The sequence below is a fragment of the Suillus subaureus genome (assembly GCF_016647635.1).
Source record: "Suillus subaureus strain MN1 chromosome Unknown BJ212scaffold_81, whole genome shotgun sequence".
Taxonomy (NCBI): Eukaryota; Fungi; Basidiomycota; class Agaricomycetes; order Boletales; family Suillaceae; genus Suillus; species Suillus subaureus.
Window position 1 is genome coordinate 38,317 of NW_024538637.1, and position 16,241 is coordinate 54,557.

Sequence of the window (16,241 nt, forward strand, 5' to 3'; positions counted from 1 at the left end):
CCATGGATGCGTGAAGTTAGATGGCATTTTGAATGTCGTTGTGCCTGCTGAATGTGTAGCGCCGGAAGTCGACACTGTCAAACAAAAGATTGTTTGGGGCTTTTGATTAAGAGCCATGATGTTAATAGATGCGGGACCTACCCATTCTCAACATCACATAGCCTCAAACAACTCGTGCGCCAGAGATACCGCTCTTCCTTGTCACATTTCACATACTTTCTTGCCTGTAGTATGACTTGGTGTTGCGCGTCCTTGAGCAGTACATGGCAATGTCTGCGTCGTGCGAATGTGCTGGAAATGCCATTTATATTGGAGAGGCGACATGAAATTGTTGGAGGTTGGATTTGGGCTGGGGTTCGTTGCGTGGGTATAGCTGATCCGGGGATGAGACATCAAAGGGGTTTGGATTTGGACGCGGATCACTATGAAGAGTGCTTGCGGGCAATAATAGTAGGCGACATTTGACATCCGCATGTCAGTATTTGAAAGTGTCAGATAAATACTCACTGTCTTCCCTCGTTGCAATACCATCAGGAGGACCCATATCCTACATCCTCTCGGAGCCCCACAGCGTCTCCTACATAGCGCGATCAATGAGGATGCTGTTGTTGAAATTTAAAGGAGGCGTGACATAGTGAGTATGTGCGGGGATGATGGCGATGGTGGCAGAAAGAAGCTGGGTGAGAATTTGGTGTATGCAGCGGTGGGAATAAACGTACGACATCAGAGCTGAATCTGTTGCATTGGGGTTGGACTCCAGAATCGATGGAATATATAGAGCTGGGAGGTGAATTGAAGTCGGTGTGGGAAAAGGGTGTGCGTCGGGCGATTAATTGTTGATCTTGGAATCGATGTTAGGACGCGATGCATAACTTTCAAAGTGTAAGCACGCCGGCTTACCTGAGTTCCCATAATCAGTACATATACTGTCACTGATGCTGAAAGCTAAGCTTTCAGTATTTCACCTTTTGGTGTAACAGTTACGCGGGCGGCAGTCTGACCAAGTTACACGAAGTCAATCTGTATACCAAACAACAACAAATACAGATCAAAGTGTTTTGCAAGCGCTCATCGATACACCATAATATGCCTGTATACATCCTCATCGTTCTCTGCTCTCAATGTTCATTTCAACCGTTGAAACATGTTTTCTTCCCAGTGTCAACTAACTCACCCTCTCAATCCGCAGTAGCTCGAATTAATCGGTACGAGGTCGTCTGTGGATGCCTTACGCATGCACTTCAAAGTTGCAAGCACCACGTCATCTCAGTATACTGATTCAAGACCGGTAGACCATTTTCCTTGTTCATAGGACACCTAGCTCCCATTGTTCTGTGTGATGTCAATAAGCTGAATTCAAATCACTCTACTAGCCCGTAAATGAGCTAATGTCAACTCTTCGCTCTTCCTCAGATGAGCATTAACGTTCATGGTTAGATAGCCAAATCATTGTCGCTGCAGGTATTGTTAGTTCCAGTACGTTATCCCTCTTGAGATTGTGCCGTTGATATCTCGTCCACTCATCCCAGTCATCCTTATCCAGTGATCTCATCTGCGTCCTCAAGAGCTACTTCCCTGCCTGCCGATGCTATTTTTCGCTAAATAAATCACGCCCATTTTCAAAAAGCTGTCCGTATACCTAGGCGATCACATTCCCTGCTCATTCTGACGCTGACAATTTGAGCTACAAGACTTGTATTCCATATCATACATACCGGCCTCACCTGCAAAGCATGATCCATCGCGTTAATTTTCCTCTCGCAGCTCCTACTTCGATGAGCATATCGTTTGCATTGGGGTGTTTTCGGGCCATAGCGATAGCTCAAATCGTCGCTGGACCTGGAACACACCAATGCATACTTGTTGATTTCTCACGTCGAGATGCTGCTACTACTGTCCCATGTGATTTATCTCGCTCAGTCAGTTAGGTTTGGGGTTTAGCGAGCCTCTGCTTACCATGAGTGGCACCAGGCGTTCTGACTTGGCATTCTCCAGACACAGAAATTCCCTTTACACACTACACACTCACGAGTCGCTTATCTACAATCTTTGATCCCGGCCATCACTGCAATCAAATCCTTCTTCACGGACATACACATCCTAGAGCAACCGTGTTCATCAATCCACCATGAGTTTTCCAAGGTGTCGTGTCTGCTCGCTCGCTCCGAACTGATGACTCAAAACTTGTTTCCTCACGTCCATGAAATAATACACCATCTCACCGCATATCACAATGATCCGCGGCAACTTCGGACCATACGAAATCATCGTCTTTTCATGTGCTCCAAACTTGCGAGCTTCATGTCAACCTCTTTTATCTCTCAAACCATCTCATACACTGATTTAAGTAAGTTGACTCGAGACCCGGACTCGTATACGATATTGTCCCTCTTCATAGGACACTCAGGTCCGGGTTTTAAGCACTTCATTTGTATTGTAGACCTGTGGTGCCAATGGTCAGTGTCAAACCTCCGCTCTCAAAGTTGCATTCCTAAGCACCAATGACAACCTCCAAGGTGCTAGTTACTGTCATCGATGCCTAGACTGGCTCATTTCGCCGCTTTCTTTGACACCTACTCATCTTGGGTATATTCCCTGGTATATAACTTACCGTCTCCTCCATGACTGCGCACTAGATACCTTGTGAATTATAGGTGTGATAGGTGTTAAGTCCTGGCACTTACAAGTGGTGGAATATATGCTTTCGACAGGTTTAGATATTGCAGTTTTACAGCTCAAGCTTCCGGTGCTCGACACGCAGTAGTACTAGTATGTATGGTAATGTCAATGTTGAATTCCTGTGGTGGGCACTTCACATCAGCATTAGAGAGACTGTAAATTGACATTGTGAATTCAAAAGGTGGTTGGTGCGTGGTCAGGGACGAACAAAAAGGGCGCTGAAACATCCACGTGTCTGCAACGTTGTGCATGCATATATGTACTCGTAACAGTTTGCTATGATGAAATGAGGATTGATGGTCTCCCTAAACGTTCATGCATCTAAGTCGAAACCAACGAGCGAGCAACGGTATGCAGTCAAAGTTGAAATGTTTTGTCGTGTCGGGTGGGTGGGAAATGGAAAACAGGTTGACGCTATAGTACCGGCCGTGGCTGTGAACTGGGAACCGAATAGAAACAAATTAAATGATAGGAATGGAAGGATCCAAGGTAGAACGCACAGCTGCCATGCAGAGGGGGCGTGGTAGGGTATATATATATATGCAAGGCAGCGCCCAAGGCCAATAGCTGCACTCACATTCAGGAATTTATCGCTTATCGCTCCTCAAGTTCATTCCTGCTAGCTTCTCGGTAACACCAAAATATCATCTGCATCTCCATCGTGGATGGACTGACGTTTGGTTTGAACAGGCCCGGCATCTTCGAATTGCTGCCAACATCAATCATATAATACACTGACGCCGGACCTCACCTTTGCACCTTTGAATACATCTAAAAAGTATCTTGCCCGCACTCAACTACTTCACTGTTTCGCTCACGAAGACGCAGCCATGGCTTCTATGTCAACGAAGGCGGTCACCACGAAATCGGTTCTGAAACCGGTAACGATTTTGAAGGGTCATGGAGGATACATTCAATCCATATCCTACTTTCCAGACAGCCAGCGAATGATGAGCGGATCTGAAGACAAGACCACTCGGCAATGGGATCTGAAGGCGGGAAAGGAGATTGAGGGAGCGCGGGGTGTTTGCGAGAAGGAGGTATATGCGGTGGCAGTATCAAGGGACGGTCGATGGGCTGTCACTGGTGGTGGAGATCTGTGCACACAAAGTGGGGAGATGAAAGCCTGTGAGGTTGAGACGGGGGTTGTGAAAACATTCGAAGGACACTCACATCAGATCAGCTGCATTGATATCGCTGCGGACAGCACACTGCTGGCAAACGGGTCATGCGATGAAACAGCGCGGATATGGAACCTGGAGACCGGCAAACTCGTGGCTGGTCCGTTCAAGAGCATCGGTCATGTGGCTGTGGTTCGATTCTCCCCAGACTCAAAGAAGCTCGCAGTCAAGTTGTTTTTGGGGACATCCCTCGAGGTCTGGGATGTCCAATCACAGAAATTGGATGCGAGGATAGGGAAACCCTCAGCGCTGGCTAGAATTGAACCCGCGGTAATATCGCCAGTTTTCTGGACAAACAACAACAAAACGATCATAGCCGCATTGGAATTCAGTACCACCACCAGTACCAAATCTGAGCCAGATTTGTATGATGATGCCAAGACAATCTATGAGTTTGATGCATCGACGCTGGAGACTGTCGGAGCTCCCTTTGAAGGGCACACCGCACGCATTGGTAGTCTAGCACTGTCATTTGATGGTGCTCTCCTCGCTAGCGCTTCCCACCTGGACAACACCATCAAGCTCTGGGCTTTCGAATCACGACAACTCCTTGTCTCCTTCGACATTCATGATCCCTATCGCCTTATCCTCTCACCCGACTCACGACAACTGGTTTACACGTCATACATCGAAGATGGCTACAAGATTTGCGTATGTGATACTCCATCCGACATTCTTGCTCAGGCTCGTGTATGCATCCCCTGCAAACATCTACTGTTCGTGTACTAACATCCCCTTACAGATTATTGCACGCAAAAAGTCAGCTCTCAATCATCTACTGCATGTGCGCATCTCATTCTTTTACTCGTGACACCACTCACCCACCTCCATCATTGCAGTCTGACGCAACTCGTCCTCCTGCCGGACAGCGCAGACCACCGATATCTGCCACACCTATTACGCCGAGCCCTCCGCCTAAAAGAGATCTGCAGCAACCCACTTTCCTTGGCCTTAGCAAACTCTTTCACTTTTCTCGCACGAATGCAGTACGCTCTGGTCGGAAGGAGCAATCTCGTGATCCCTTAGATGTGAGTCTCTTTCTCTTGTTTCTTTCACAGTTGATCCAACACTCGCACTGCAGTTCCCTGCCACATTGCCCTTACCTCCCAATCGCCTCCATCGAGAAAGCACTGCATCGACTCCCTTGCCCGGTGGCAGGGCCTTTTTCAATCCCATTCGGTCGTCACCAGACAAGGGGAAACAAAAGGCGCGTGTACCCAAACGAAAGACTGTAAAAGTTGTCGACGTTCCTCTCGGACAAGCTACCTATGTTTGTTTTCTACAATTCTGTTGCATTTGTGGGATCTGACTGCGTCATTCACTAGGGTGACGTTGTCGGTGTGGACGATGGAGTACGACCATATGTTCTCTTCTTTTGCCTCAGCTGGTTCCAGAAAAAGGAGAAGAAGCCGGAACCACGCGTAGTCTACGATGTCGAACTTGAGGACGACGATGAGGAGGAAAATGCTCTTGGTCCAGTTTCACTGACTCCTCCCAGGTATATAAAACATAGTCGTTCACAAAATTCATTCACTGACAGCCTTTTAGGGTCCAACACGAAGAAATTGAATTGAAAACAATAGCTAGTCAACCACAGCCCGAAGCAGGACCATCCCGCCTTGCGGTAAGTGACCACTCGGAAGCCCACTGTTCGTAAATACATCATTCATTCGGTTTTCATCTGTCAATTTTCGTATTTTACCTGAGCTTTATGACCATCATGTGTTGGATGACTTGTTTTGGAAGAATAATCATCGTCGCATCCTCTATTGACGGGCAGGTGATACTATTTAAGCTTGAGATGGGAATTTTGCAAAGGGAAGCCCGAAATATCTACGCCTCCCATCAATTGACATACGCTTGTTCTCTGCCTAGACTGGCATTTCAGATTCTCTGATCACTATGGGTAATTTGGCAACAAACGTAGCTTCTGCCAGCGATAGATCACGTCTGTATTTCCCGACCAATATTTCGCAGGAACTCCGCCGAGGCATTTACAATGGCAAAAGATATATAATAACATGAGGTCACTCACGGTCGGGAGTGTCTCGAAGGCTGCGGGTCTACAATTTCTTTTTGATGCTTCCGACGAACCTATCCACAGGAACAACTACCTTCCTTTTTGAAGCAGAGGCGTGGGCATTGTCATCTGAACGAGCAAGGAGACTGCTTGACTATGAGTAAAAGTTAAGTCTGAATGGATATTACCCGCTGGTCGATGAAGTGAGGTCCTCCGGGGGAGAGTTGCCTGGTTAAGGGAAATTCCGCGTCCTTGCGGAAAGGGATGAGCTTGCTCAAACTGGGAGTAACGTCGTGATGATGTTGTCGGGACAAACACAGGGCCACCGTTCCAATGATTCATTTTAGCCAAAACTACTGACAGAACATCATACACCGAGGTGTTGCACTAGTTTGAAGTTGCTCTGCCACGGAAGACTGAGACTGCGCCGATATGACCAGGTTGGACCACTTTGTGATTAAACTGGAAGGGAAGCTCACGGTCTTTCTGGAGGTGTCGAAGACGTATCTTCAGCTCCCTCGCAGACTAATGCACTTCAATTGCTAGGTAGAGTGGCTCTCACCTTGTATTCGAGAGCCGCGCGCGTCAAGAATATGGTCGCAAGGGAACTTCTTCAACACATTACATTTACTGCATGGTGCAGAGTCGGCGAAGGAACTTTCATTCTTCCACTGCCAGCGGATGAACTGATTATACTGTAGCTTAGTGAGGGCCCCAAACCGTTTATGGAGTCACTGGACCTCATAAGTTAGAGCGTTCTGCAAGAAACTGGAGAAAGAGATGCGACAAAGAGTTTAGCGGCAGCAGACAATGATTCCCAGATGTAAATACTTATCAGGACATGACCGAACGATGGACAGAGGCGACAAAAAACAATCACCTTAGACACGCTACATACGCGCTGTGGCTCAACTTACCAGCCAGTAGCAGTCGTTAGCGCGCACGCAGATAAGGCGGAAATATCGACGCACAATGACTGATAGATGGATGATTATTGCATATAACTTGGAAGCGCTTCATTTATTCCGGAAAATGTGATTAATACAAGATATGGCTTTGTAGAGTAATGCAAACAGGAAAAGAGCTAAAGTGTAATGCGGATGAATAGCCAGGACAACATGAGACGAGGATAAAGTGAGATGGGCATGGTATCCGGAATGATGCAAGAGAGATTATACGTTGAAAAAAAAATAGCGTTCGACGATGAGCAGCGAATAGCATGTGTGCGCGGGTGCAGATACATATCGTCAAAGAAAGTATTAGTCCCTGTATATCAAGTAAAAAGTACTCATCCACGAGGCTTGTACGAGTAATCGTCGGCGAGAAAGTGAAGTAGCAAAGCGTTCACCTCGGATGCGTGAGTTACAGTGAGATCGTGGCCACCATCGCTGATGGTGACGAGGTCGGCTTGCGGTACGAGACTGTGTATCTTAGAAGCGTATTTATAGGGGACAGTCTTGTCCGACGTGCCCTTCATCGCAAACGTCAGCATCATAGTGGCAGATTGATGGAGCGAATTCTTACATGAATGAGCAACACTTGGTTGCTAGAGCGTGCGAGTGATTGGAATGCAAAGTGTAAGCCACGAATAGGGCCGTCGCGAAGGGAAGATGCCACAGCAGCGTTGTAGTGAGGGAGATGCGCGGTTTGGAGACGGACAATCTGAGAGAGTAGTATTTAGTGGCCGTGAAACAGGTAGTCAGGAAACACAGACTTCTTGTATCGGATTGGTTTCACAAAGTTCCGAGGATTTAGAGGTATTCGCAAGGAGACGCATGTAATGCTACGTCAAAGTCAGATGGCAGAGAAAATAGAGCAGTTCCTCAAGCTTACTTGGAAAGGTGGGAGGGCGGACACCGTTTGCACGAGGGGAGTTGACATAAATTTTGAGGTACGAGAGATATCGCTCGACTATGTGAGATACGTGAGATTAAAACTTTGCTTCTCTGGTTGCCAATTACCTCCATAATACCTGCTGAAGCAATAAGAGCGACCTTTCCATTCACCAGATGAGGAAAGTGGGCTGAGAATGCAGTAGCAATGCCACCTCCCTGGAGAGGGAATTAAGTGGTAAATCAACAAAATAAAATGAATTTACCATTGACAATCCAACAATAAATGCATTATCCCATTTGACATGTTGCATAAGGAGCGCGAGTTGGGTGGTGTGAAGGGTGGTATCATAAGTGACTTGAGGGGCATCCGAGTAACCGCGACCATATAAATCTACAACATGAGTGGGTTCGGACCGTAACATACATTGCAAGACAAAAACACACCATACAGAAGTACACGGTATCCTCGTGAGGCGAGTACAGGTGCTACGTCTTTCCAGACGATGGCCGGGATGGAAAGGCCATGTATCAAAACAATCTAGTAGTCTTGATAAGTACATGATACTCACGCGCACGAAAACACGCACACGCTGTCCGTCCTCCGGTCCTATGAGCCAATATCGCACCTGGGTAATATACTCGTCAGCACTAGAACATGGGTACACATCAGCAAAGTACGTACCCGTCCTAGAGGTAGGTTAGCGTATGCACCTCCACTATACAAGTCCTCTGGGTATACATTCCACGACGGCGATGAGCTCGGAAGGTGCGCTAGGGATGTGTGGATGATGGGTACAGTAGGTGGTCGCGGGAAGCTGGCTAAGAGATAAACAGTGAGAAACAGCGGGGGAAGAACCAGGGCTAGACGATGAAATGGGGTTGAACCCATCGTCGCTGATGATAATCAAGATATGCACAAGATGGGGGGTATCACTAGCAGTAATTAAACACGAATCGCATAAAAATCATGAAACGCACGAAAGACCTTACATTCTCCAAAACAGGAGCCGGTCCAACTGCAACAGCACAATGTCACATGACTATAGCTTATGCAACTCCGACAGATCATGTGACGTGCACCGCGCGTTGGGTTGGCGTTATTTGGCTTTTTGATTTCTTGCGGTCGACGACTCCTGCTCATCGTCACCCACGACGACCAAGACCCGTACTGACAAGGCCTCTCGCTGTCGGTTGTGATGAGCAATGAATATCCACCTCTAGCTCTTGATGACCTTGTTCATATTATATCTCTCTCCCCGGCGCCACCACTTGCAACACTGGATGACTCTCAACTACCCCTCCGGCCCAAAATCGCATCTCCTAGGCCCCAAAATGACACTGACATACAAGAAGTGCGTATGAATATCATGGACATGCATGATCTCGGTGGAGGGGAGAAAGAGTTACCCGATATAGTGCGTTATGTCCCGTTCAATACTATCACAGGACGGTTAGACTTAAGCTCCATATCTATACTGATAGATGGCGAAGGAAAATGATGTCGTGCATCCTGATCCAGAGCAAATCATTAGACAGGCCGAAATTATATCCTGCCTAATTGACCAGCGTGATATACTCGTGCGACAGGCAGAGGAGCAGAGATTGCGGTGGAACTCAGAGAAGGATAGTTGGGCACGAATGGCCGAAGCACTTATTACACAGCAGGCTAAGCACAGGAGTCCGTCCGACAAGGATGAAGTAAGTCATTCTTATCTCTTTTTAGCGATGTTGGTTTAGCAAGACTGCATGGTCGTCTTGATAAATCACTTTTCACACCGATTACTTGACTGCGACGCTGCTGGCAGTAAGCCAGTCTAATAGACATGCGAAAATTCATTATAGCTTTTTGTCATCTTCGTTGCCCCCTTTTCTTCGGATTACCAGTAACTAACTTTGATCCAGGAGCTTGAGCGACAACATGCTATAACTGAAGCAGACAACCGAAGTCTCCGCCAACGAGTGAGCCTCTCCTTCCATTACGCACCCCTATTGCTGATTCCCCACCAGCTTCACGAAACTCAATCACGTCTCTCCATCCTCGAAGGCGAACTATCCCGCCTCCGCCCCTTGCTTCTCATGCAACCTCTCGCATTAAATGGGACTGCCACCTTGAATCAAGTACCAAAGACTCGTCCACACCGGCGGAGAAGGAAAGATCATCCACTAACTACGGAGGACGAGGACCCTGGCCCTGATCCTTCTGATGATGACCATCCAGGAGACACTGAGGATACACCTACGACCACGCCAAAGCAGAAATCTCGTACAGCGGCAGCAAGTCTCCATCCGCATCCTTCCAAGCGCCGGCACTCTCAAAGACAAGCTCCGCGAGTTCTAACTGCGGATGCAAGAACAGAACACTTGCTCCTAGCGGCAAAGAGAATCGGAAAACAGCGTGCTGGTATAATGGCTGGCCTCACACAGACCCTGGATAAGCAGCGAGAGGAATCAACATCAACCGTTGTTGCTACCCCCAAGACACCAAAGCGCATGACAGCTGTTCCCCCTGGGCCAGGGTACGTCTATCTCAATAGTCCTATGCGCCCAGGTGCTGTCCCCGTGCTTGTTCCAGCATATTCACACCACCTGCTACAAACTCCGAGCTCTTCTAAGACAGCAGCTTCAGCGTCTTCCTCTACCCACCAACAGAAGAAGCAGCAAGGTGCGCGTAACCAGAACCCACCAACGCCTTTGGACTCTCTTTTGAGTGCAGCAAGGTCAATGATGGATAATGATGAAGATGAGGAAGAGACCGTCACTGGCACAAGGCGTTCGCGATCAAGCGACATCCCTGATAGTCCTGTACCGAAACGCAGGAAAATCGTTGCCCGAGACAAGGTTAGTGCGCTCAGAGATCAAGCAAGAGATCAAGGTGCAGGACAACCGAGTAGTAGCTCAGCTGGCTCCAATTCGACTGCTGTTGGCAGGGTTAGATCAGGGCTAGACGTACTAGCTGACCAAGCTGCCGTATTCTCTTCGCAAGATCAGCAGAGTCATTTGGAACCTCGCTCACTGCCCAAGGGCAAAGGGAAAGAAAAGGCTCCCAGTATTCCTGATAAATCCCTCGACAATCAGCTGAGAGAGAAAAGCAGGTCAAAAAAGAAGCAATCCGTACCTGACGTTGCGCCCCAGCCTCCTCGGTCCCGTCGTCCCTCGTCTTTACCTCGAGCAAATGCAGTTGACTGGGGTTCTGGGCCGCCAAATCTACACCCAGTCCAATGGTCCGATGGACCTACACAAGTTTCGTCCGGAGACCCCGGTTCTGCTCGTGAAATCGCGACCGCCTCAACGCCTTCCCCCACTCAGCCTATGACAATATCCCCTACCCCTCCTCCGCGACCCGAGTCGGCTGATCAGGTGAGGCATGATCCTCCTAGCAATGGGGCTACACCACCACCAATACCTCCTGCCGAGCCCACTCCCGATCCTAGTGTGAATGCGCCCCCCAGTCAGTCCGCACTCGTTGATCCATTCCTTGTGCCTCTTTCTCCTCGGGAAAGTTCCCTAATTACAGAAACTGTGGCCCCAACATCTGTACTACACCAACGGGCAGTCACAACCCCGATCAGTAGTAGTTGGGGAGATGCACCGTCGGATTTGCAAGCACATCTGCGACACGAGACAGCTCCTGGAAAGACTGACGCAGGAAGTGCTGATTCGATCGCTGATAATACCGAACCGAGTTCTAGTCCCGGAACCGGAATAGAATCTGTGGCGATCACGAAGAACAAGGAGGTCACCAGGGTTGTAGGCCAAGATGTCCCAAAGAGGCAGCGAAGTCCTTACGTCAAGTGGAGCAAGGAGGAGGATGATCTACTTGCTCAGGTCGGTATTTTGTGATTATACAGCAGCCAGATTCTTGACACATTTTAACAGGCTGTCGCCAAATACGGACAGAAGTGGGACTTGGTCCAGAAAGCGTTACCATCAAGGGGATATCACCAAGTCCGGCAGCGATGGCTCCGCAAGCTAGGTACGTTGTAGAACATTCATTATTTGCTCTCAAAGCTTACCCAACTTTAGGGGTCTTTGACAGTAAACCAGACCTGTCTGCCTTCCAAACCGGTAGTTTCCCATCTGGCTCACGTTTAGGAGAGACGCCAGGATCACCCGTTCCGGCCGAGCCTCCTCCAAATCCGAAGCTGGGACTTGCTCCGCTGAGCAGTGAACTTGCTTTTTCGTCGTTTTTATCTGGGAGAGGGGAGAGTCGACCGTCGTAGCAAGATTGTTGCTGTCCTGGTAATGGTGAGAGTATTGTATCTTACTGTTTATTACTAGTAGCACCAGTCGCCGGTCATAGTGTAATCGTTGCGTGGGTATTATGTATGTAGCAGCTGCTTGATTTTTTTTCGGATTGTAATGAAGAATACGACACTTACCAAAATCGGGGGGTGACCGGCTAGTTTCTTGTGAATCCTAGATAGGAAAGTTTGTCCTTGTTCTTTCTGCTTGTTATCCAAAATGCCTTGTCCCGAATCAGTCACTGCTAGTAGTCGAGCGTTCATAATCGCAGCCCTTGATTAAACCTGGGACCTTACCTATCTGATTCTGAAGTGCAGGTAACACAAAGACCTATATGGACCTACGATGGCAGCATGTACTTGTCCGTGCTGTCAGATCGTTGTCCTGGCTACAAACACTATCATGAAATGTTCCCTGGACCTTCTGCAAATAACAGCATCACTTGTAGTGTGCTGTCAATGAAACAGATCTGGTGCTTATGATAAGCACCAGATCTGTTCCATGGCAAGCTCACTGACCCCAGGCAAACAAACGCCTTCAGACAATGACTACTCTCGACACACAAAATGACACCACCTCCTTCTCACTCCCGTTCAGGTTTGTTCCGACTGACATATCCGCCGCTCGAACTGAGTGGAATAGACTTGCGAATAACATTCCTGCTCTTGAGGAAAGATCTTCTGACAAGGACGAACACTTGGCGCCATCAGATGGTGCCTCCGTGGCTCCATTTGCATCGACCTTTAGTCAAACTGGTACAGGAGTTGGTAAAGGACCAGAACGCTCCTCTGTCAAAACCAGCCCTCAAAGAGGTATCGTAAGGGAGGCTACCTCAACCACAGATACTATGACCCGAAGAGCAAAACTGAACGAGGAATGGACCACACATCCCGATATGGTAACAAGAACAGTCGTCGGTCCCCCCGAGTTTTTCTACTCCAAGGACAGCTCCTTCTATTTCTCTGAGACACGGTAAGACTGCCACAAACTCTACGTATCTGTGACTGATTGGGGCCACAGTGCACTGCCCAAATTCTGGACTAAATACGTTCACTTCAGTGGCAAAGTTTACTTCTATCATCGTCGCTTCAATTTGGTCACACCGAATGACATACGGGAGCCTTTGATACTTCAAAACATCGAGCGCATCCGAAAGAAGGAGATAAGCAAGTTTATCAAAGTCGCTGATCCAAAGGAACTCCCATCTTGTGAACATATAGTGACGCTTCCGCGGCTTGATTCGTCCGACGCCGCAGATATCTACCATGTTGCCATCAATTCAAGACGTGCTCTGCGCATGGATGGGGACGATGGTATGTAATCAATGAGAACCACGTGAATTCGATCTCATTTTCTTGTAGTAGTGGAACAAGCCAAGGAACTTTTCTGGAAGCATCTTGAATCGTACCCCATGCATAATCCCTTCTTGCCATGGGATTACGAAGTCGAATTTTTGAATGCCATCACGTTCGGCGCCAATGGTTCGTTTTTGTCATTTCCTGCGGTACATGCGCTGATTTTTCCCACTCAGAAAGGATCCGCGATTTCAGAAACACGCCATTCCCATTTGTTGATCGTCAATGTGAACGCTTTCTTCGAATATACTAGGATTTGAAAGGTAGCTCTATCGTCTTCTGGTTGGTGATGCATCAGAATTAATTATTAATGCCGTGATATAGATAGACAGGAATCGACAGAAAACGCTGTCATTCCGGCCATCGTATGGCATATCGCCAGAGTAATGACAGAAGTTGAGAAATCTCGCATGCGGTATCACTGGGGCATACCTGAAGACCGAATATATCGGAATGTAGCTATTCCGGAGTCCTCGTTCCAGGAGATTATCCGACCTTGCCACTATTTGGGGCTCATTCCATGTATCGGACGCGGCTACAAGGGACAAGAGTCAAAGGGGCCGTTTACCTCCCCGATTTTCGGAGGTTGATGCAACAGTTCCTTGATGAATGGGCAGGTAAGCGCCGTCCATCTTGCAACATTCTCTTCGCTCAACATGACGACAGACTCCAATTTGCTTGTAAGGCTTGCCATCGAGCGGCAGTAGACATGTCTAACTTGCATACATTCAACCACAGGCGACTGTTTTTGTCAGTGCCAACGTAGCATTCCTGGCCGTTCCTGTAAGCAATACAACCCAATATGTGTACCATCAACTGATAAATTTATTCGTCTAGGGGATCGATGCGCTACAAAAAACTGCTTCACTTGCATCATCATTGTTCGCTATGATGAGCATCACTGTCGGGGTGCACCATGTGTGGCGACACCGCGGCAAGGTGGATGCGCTCTACCAGGATGCAGCAAGTGTCATATCCAATTCAATATTATTGATGGATTATTGATTCGATCTCAGGAGTCGTACCTGTACCATGTCCGACGCCTGGGTGGACACGTTGACTTGACCATTACTGCTTGTTTTCTCTCATTTCCAGTAGTGTCACTTCTGTGGTCTGTCCTCTGCTTTACCATCGCAATCGCCGCCTTCTGCATCCAAGGCACCAACATACGCAGTAAAATCATACTTGTGACTCTATTGAGTCTTCTTGGATTCTTTGCTTCCGTCACACTGCTCTTTTTCTGGCATATCTGGCGAAGTCCCCGGCAAAATAAAATCGAGGAAGATTTCAACATGGATACCAGATTAAATGTTGACCCACCCAAGGGGCTGTCAAAAGTGGAGATGGCAGTGAAAAACTTGATCAAGTCTTTGAAGACGTGCAAAAGTGGGCAGCGTAGAGAGAAGGGTAAGAACATAGAACAGGCAACGCGGGATGGAGTATCGAACAATATGTCTTGACACATGTATGCTCAGTCTTCCTTGGTGGCACGCTGTGAGCAGAACAAGTGATTCCAAACTTTTTACCAGAGTCCGCATGGATTTTCTTGTTTCGTCTCCTAGTACTCACCCTTTACTCACAGGTTACGTCCGTATACGAGTGCTAGCGAAGTAAAGTACGACAGATAGTCAATTCCTCCGATCCTACATCAACAATTACTTAAGTTCTCGAGTTTCATAGAAGACACGAAATAAGAGTCCAGATCCAGTACGTCCATGTGAATTCATATGATGAAAACCTTTTTCCGGTGTCCACCGTTCACACAATGTTCACCGTCGCGTTGCGATATTCAAGGAACGGATATGGAGCCGCCTATAAAATCAGCCTTAGACTGCGAATGAAGATAAAAACGGAAGATCTCGTACCCCAAGGAGACACAAGTGCGTAAGTGTAAAGATAGCAGGACCCTCTGCAAGGTAAGACGGGATAGTGACGGTAAAGTTCTGGTAGAAACCGCCAGGAGGGTGGTTCTCAGGTGTCCAGGAACCTGCATAGAGAACAGATCCTAACGCCTCTGCAGGATCGGGGCACGAGCCGTTCACGCAGTCATCGATTGCTAAGGCAATGCCAACCTGAATGCAAGATGCCAAGGATTCCTATAGGCACCTGTCAGAGTGACGCATGATACTGAGAAACAAACGAACTACCAACCGGTTGAATGGCTTGAACGACTACTTCTTGACCGGGACAGAAGTTGTCCCCATTCTGGGGGAACCCTAGCTCGATTGTCTGAGCCAAGGTAGCAGAAATCCCTACGGCAAAGACAGCTATGTACTTGAAGAGCATGTTAACGGGAAGTTGAGTGTGGGGGTTAAGGCGCTTTCTAGGTCTTGCTTGCATGTCAAATAAGTTGGGCAACTTTATACCCAAGGTGGCATTGTCTACGGCGGTATTGAGTTTCAAATGATACATGCACTGCGTCGTGAATTATGTAAATCATCATTGCACGGTTTCAATAACTTTGACATAGGTGGATTTAAAGAAATGTACCTACATAATGTCGATCCACGGTCAGAATATTTTGGGAAACAGCCATAATTGTGACGAAGCATGACCATATCAATGTTTCAGATCAGCCATGAGATGGGTGAAGGAGCACTGCATTTCGGAAATTCACCCCTAATCATGTCAAGTCCAATACATACCGTTGACATTCAATCCCACACGTCGGTAACTTGTTGCCGCCAGTTGCCACTGAAGCAGTGAGGTTACTGAAGCTTGTACATACACCGCCCGTTCATACGCTCAGGCTAGCGGTGATGTGAGGCCGGACAGCTTGACGTCCTCGATCGATAGTAACTAGAGATTTCTCCAGCGCAAATGCTTGACGCAAGTGCGCGGGTACCTAGGTTAGTCAGGGCCCTAGGCTGTTGCGGTAGAATTCAATCTCGTATGGCTGCATTTGCTTTACGTCCACCTACTAGATCAG

The 16,241-nt window shown here is 47.9% G+C and overlaps 1 protein-coding gene across 1 annotated transcript; it reads right to left on the reverse strand.

Annotated features, from left to right (window-relative positions):
• Positions 1–15,070: 15,070 nt before the first annotated feature.
• BJ212DRAFT_1470182 (uncharacterized protein) lies at positions 15,071–15,598 on the reverse strand (the record flags this gene model as incomplete). Its single annotated transcript, XM_041339010.1, has 3 exons — positions 15,071–15,124; positions 15,178–15,408; positions 15,464–15,598. 3 exons carry the CDS (start codon positions 15,596–15,598, stop codon positions 15,071–15,073), a joined length of 420 nt encoding a protein of 139 aa, XP_041186239.1.
• Positions 15,599–16,241: the final 643 nt, after the last annotated feature.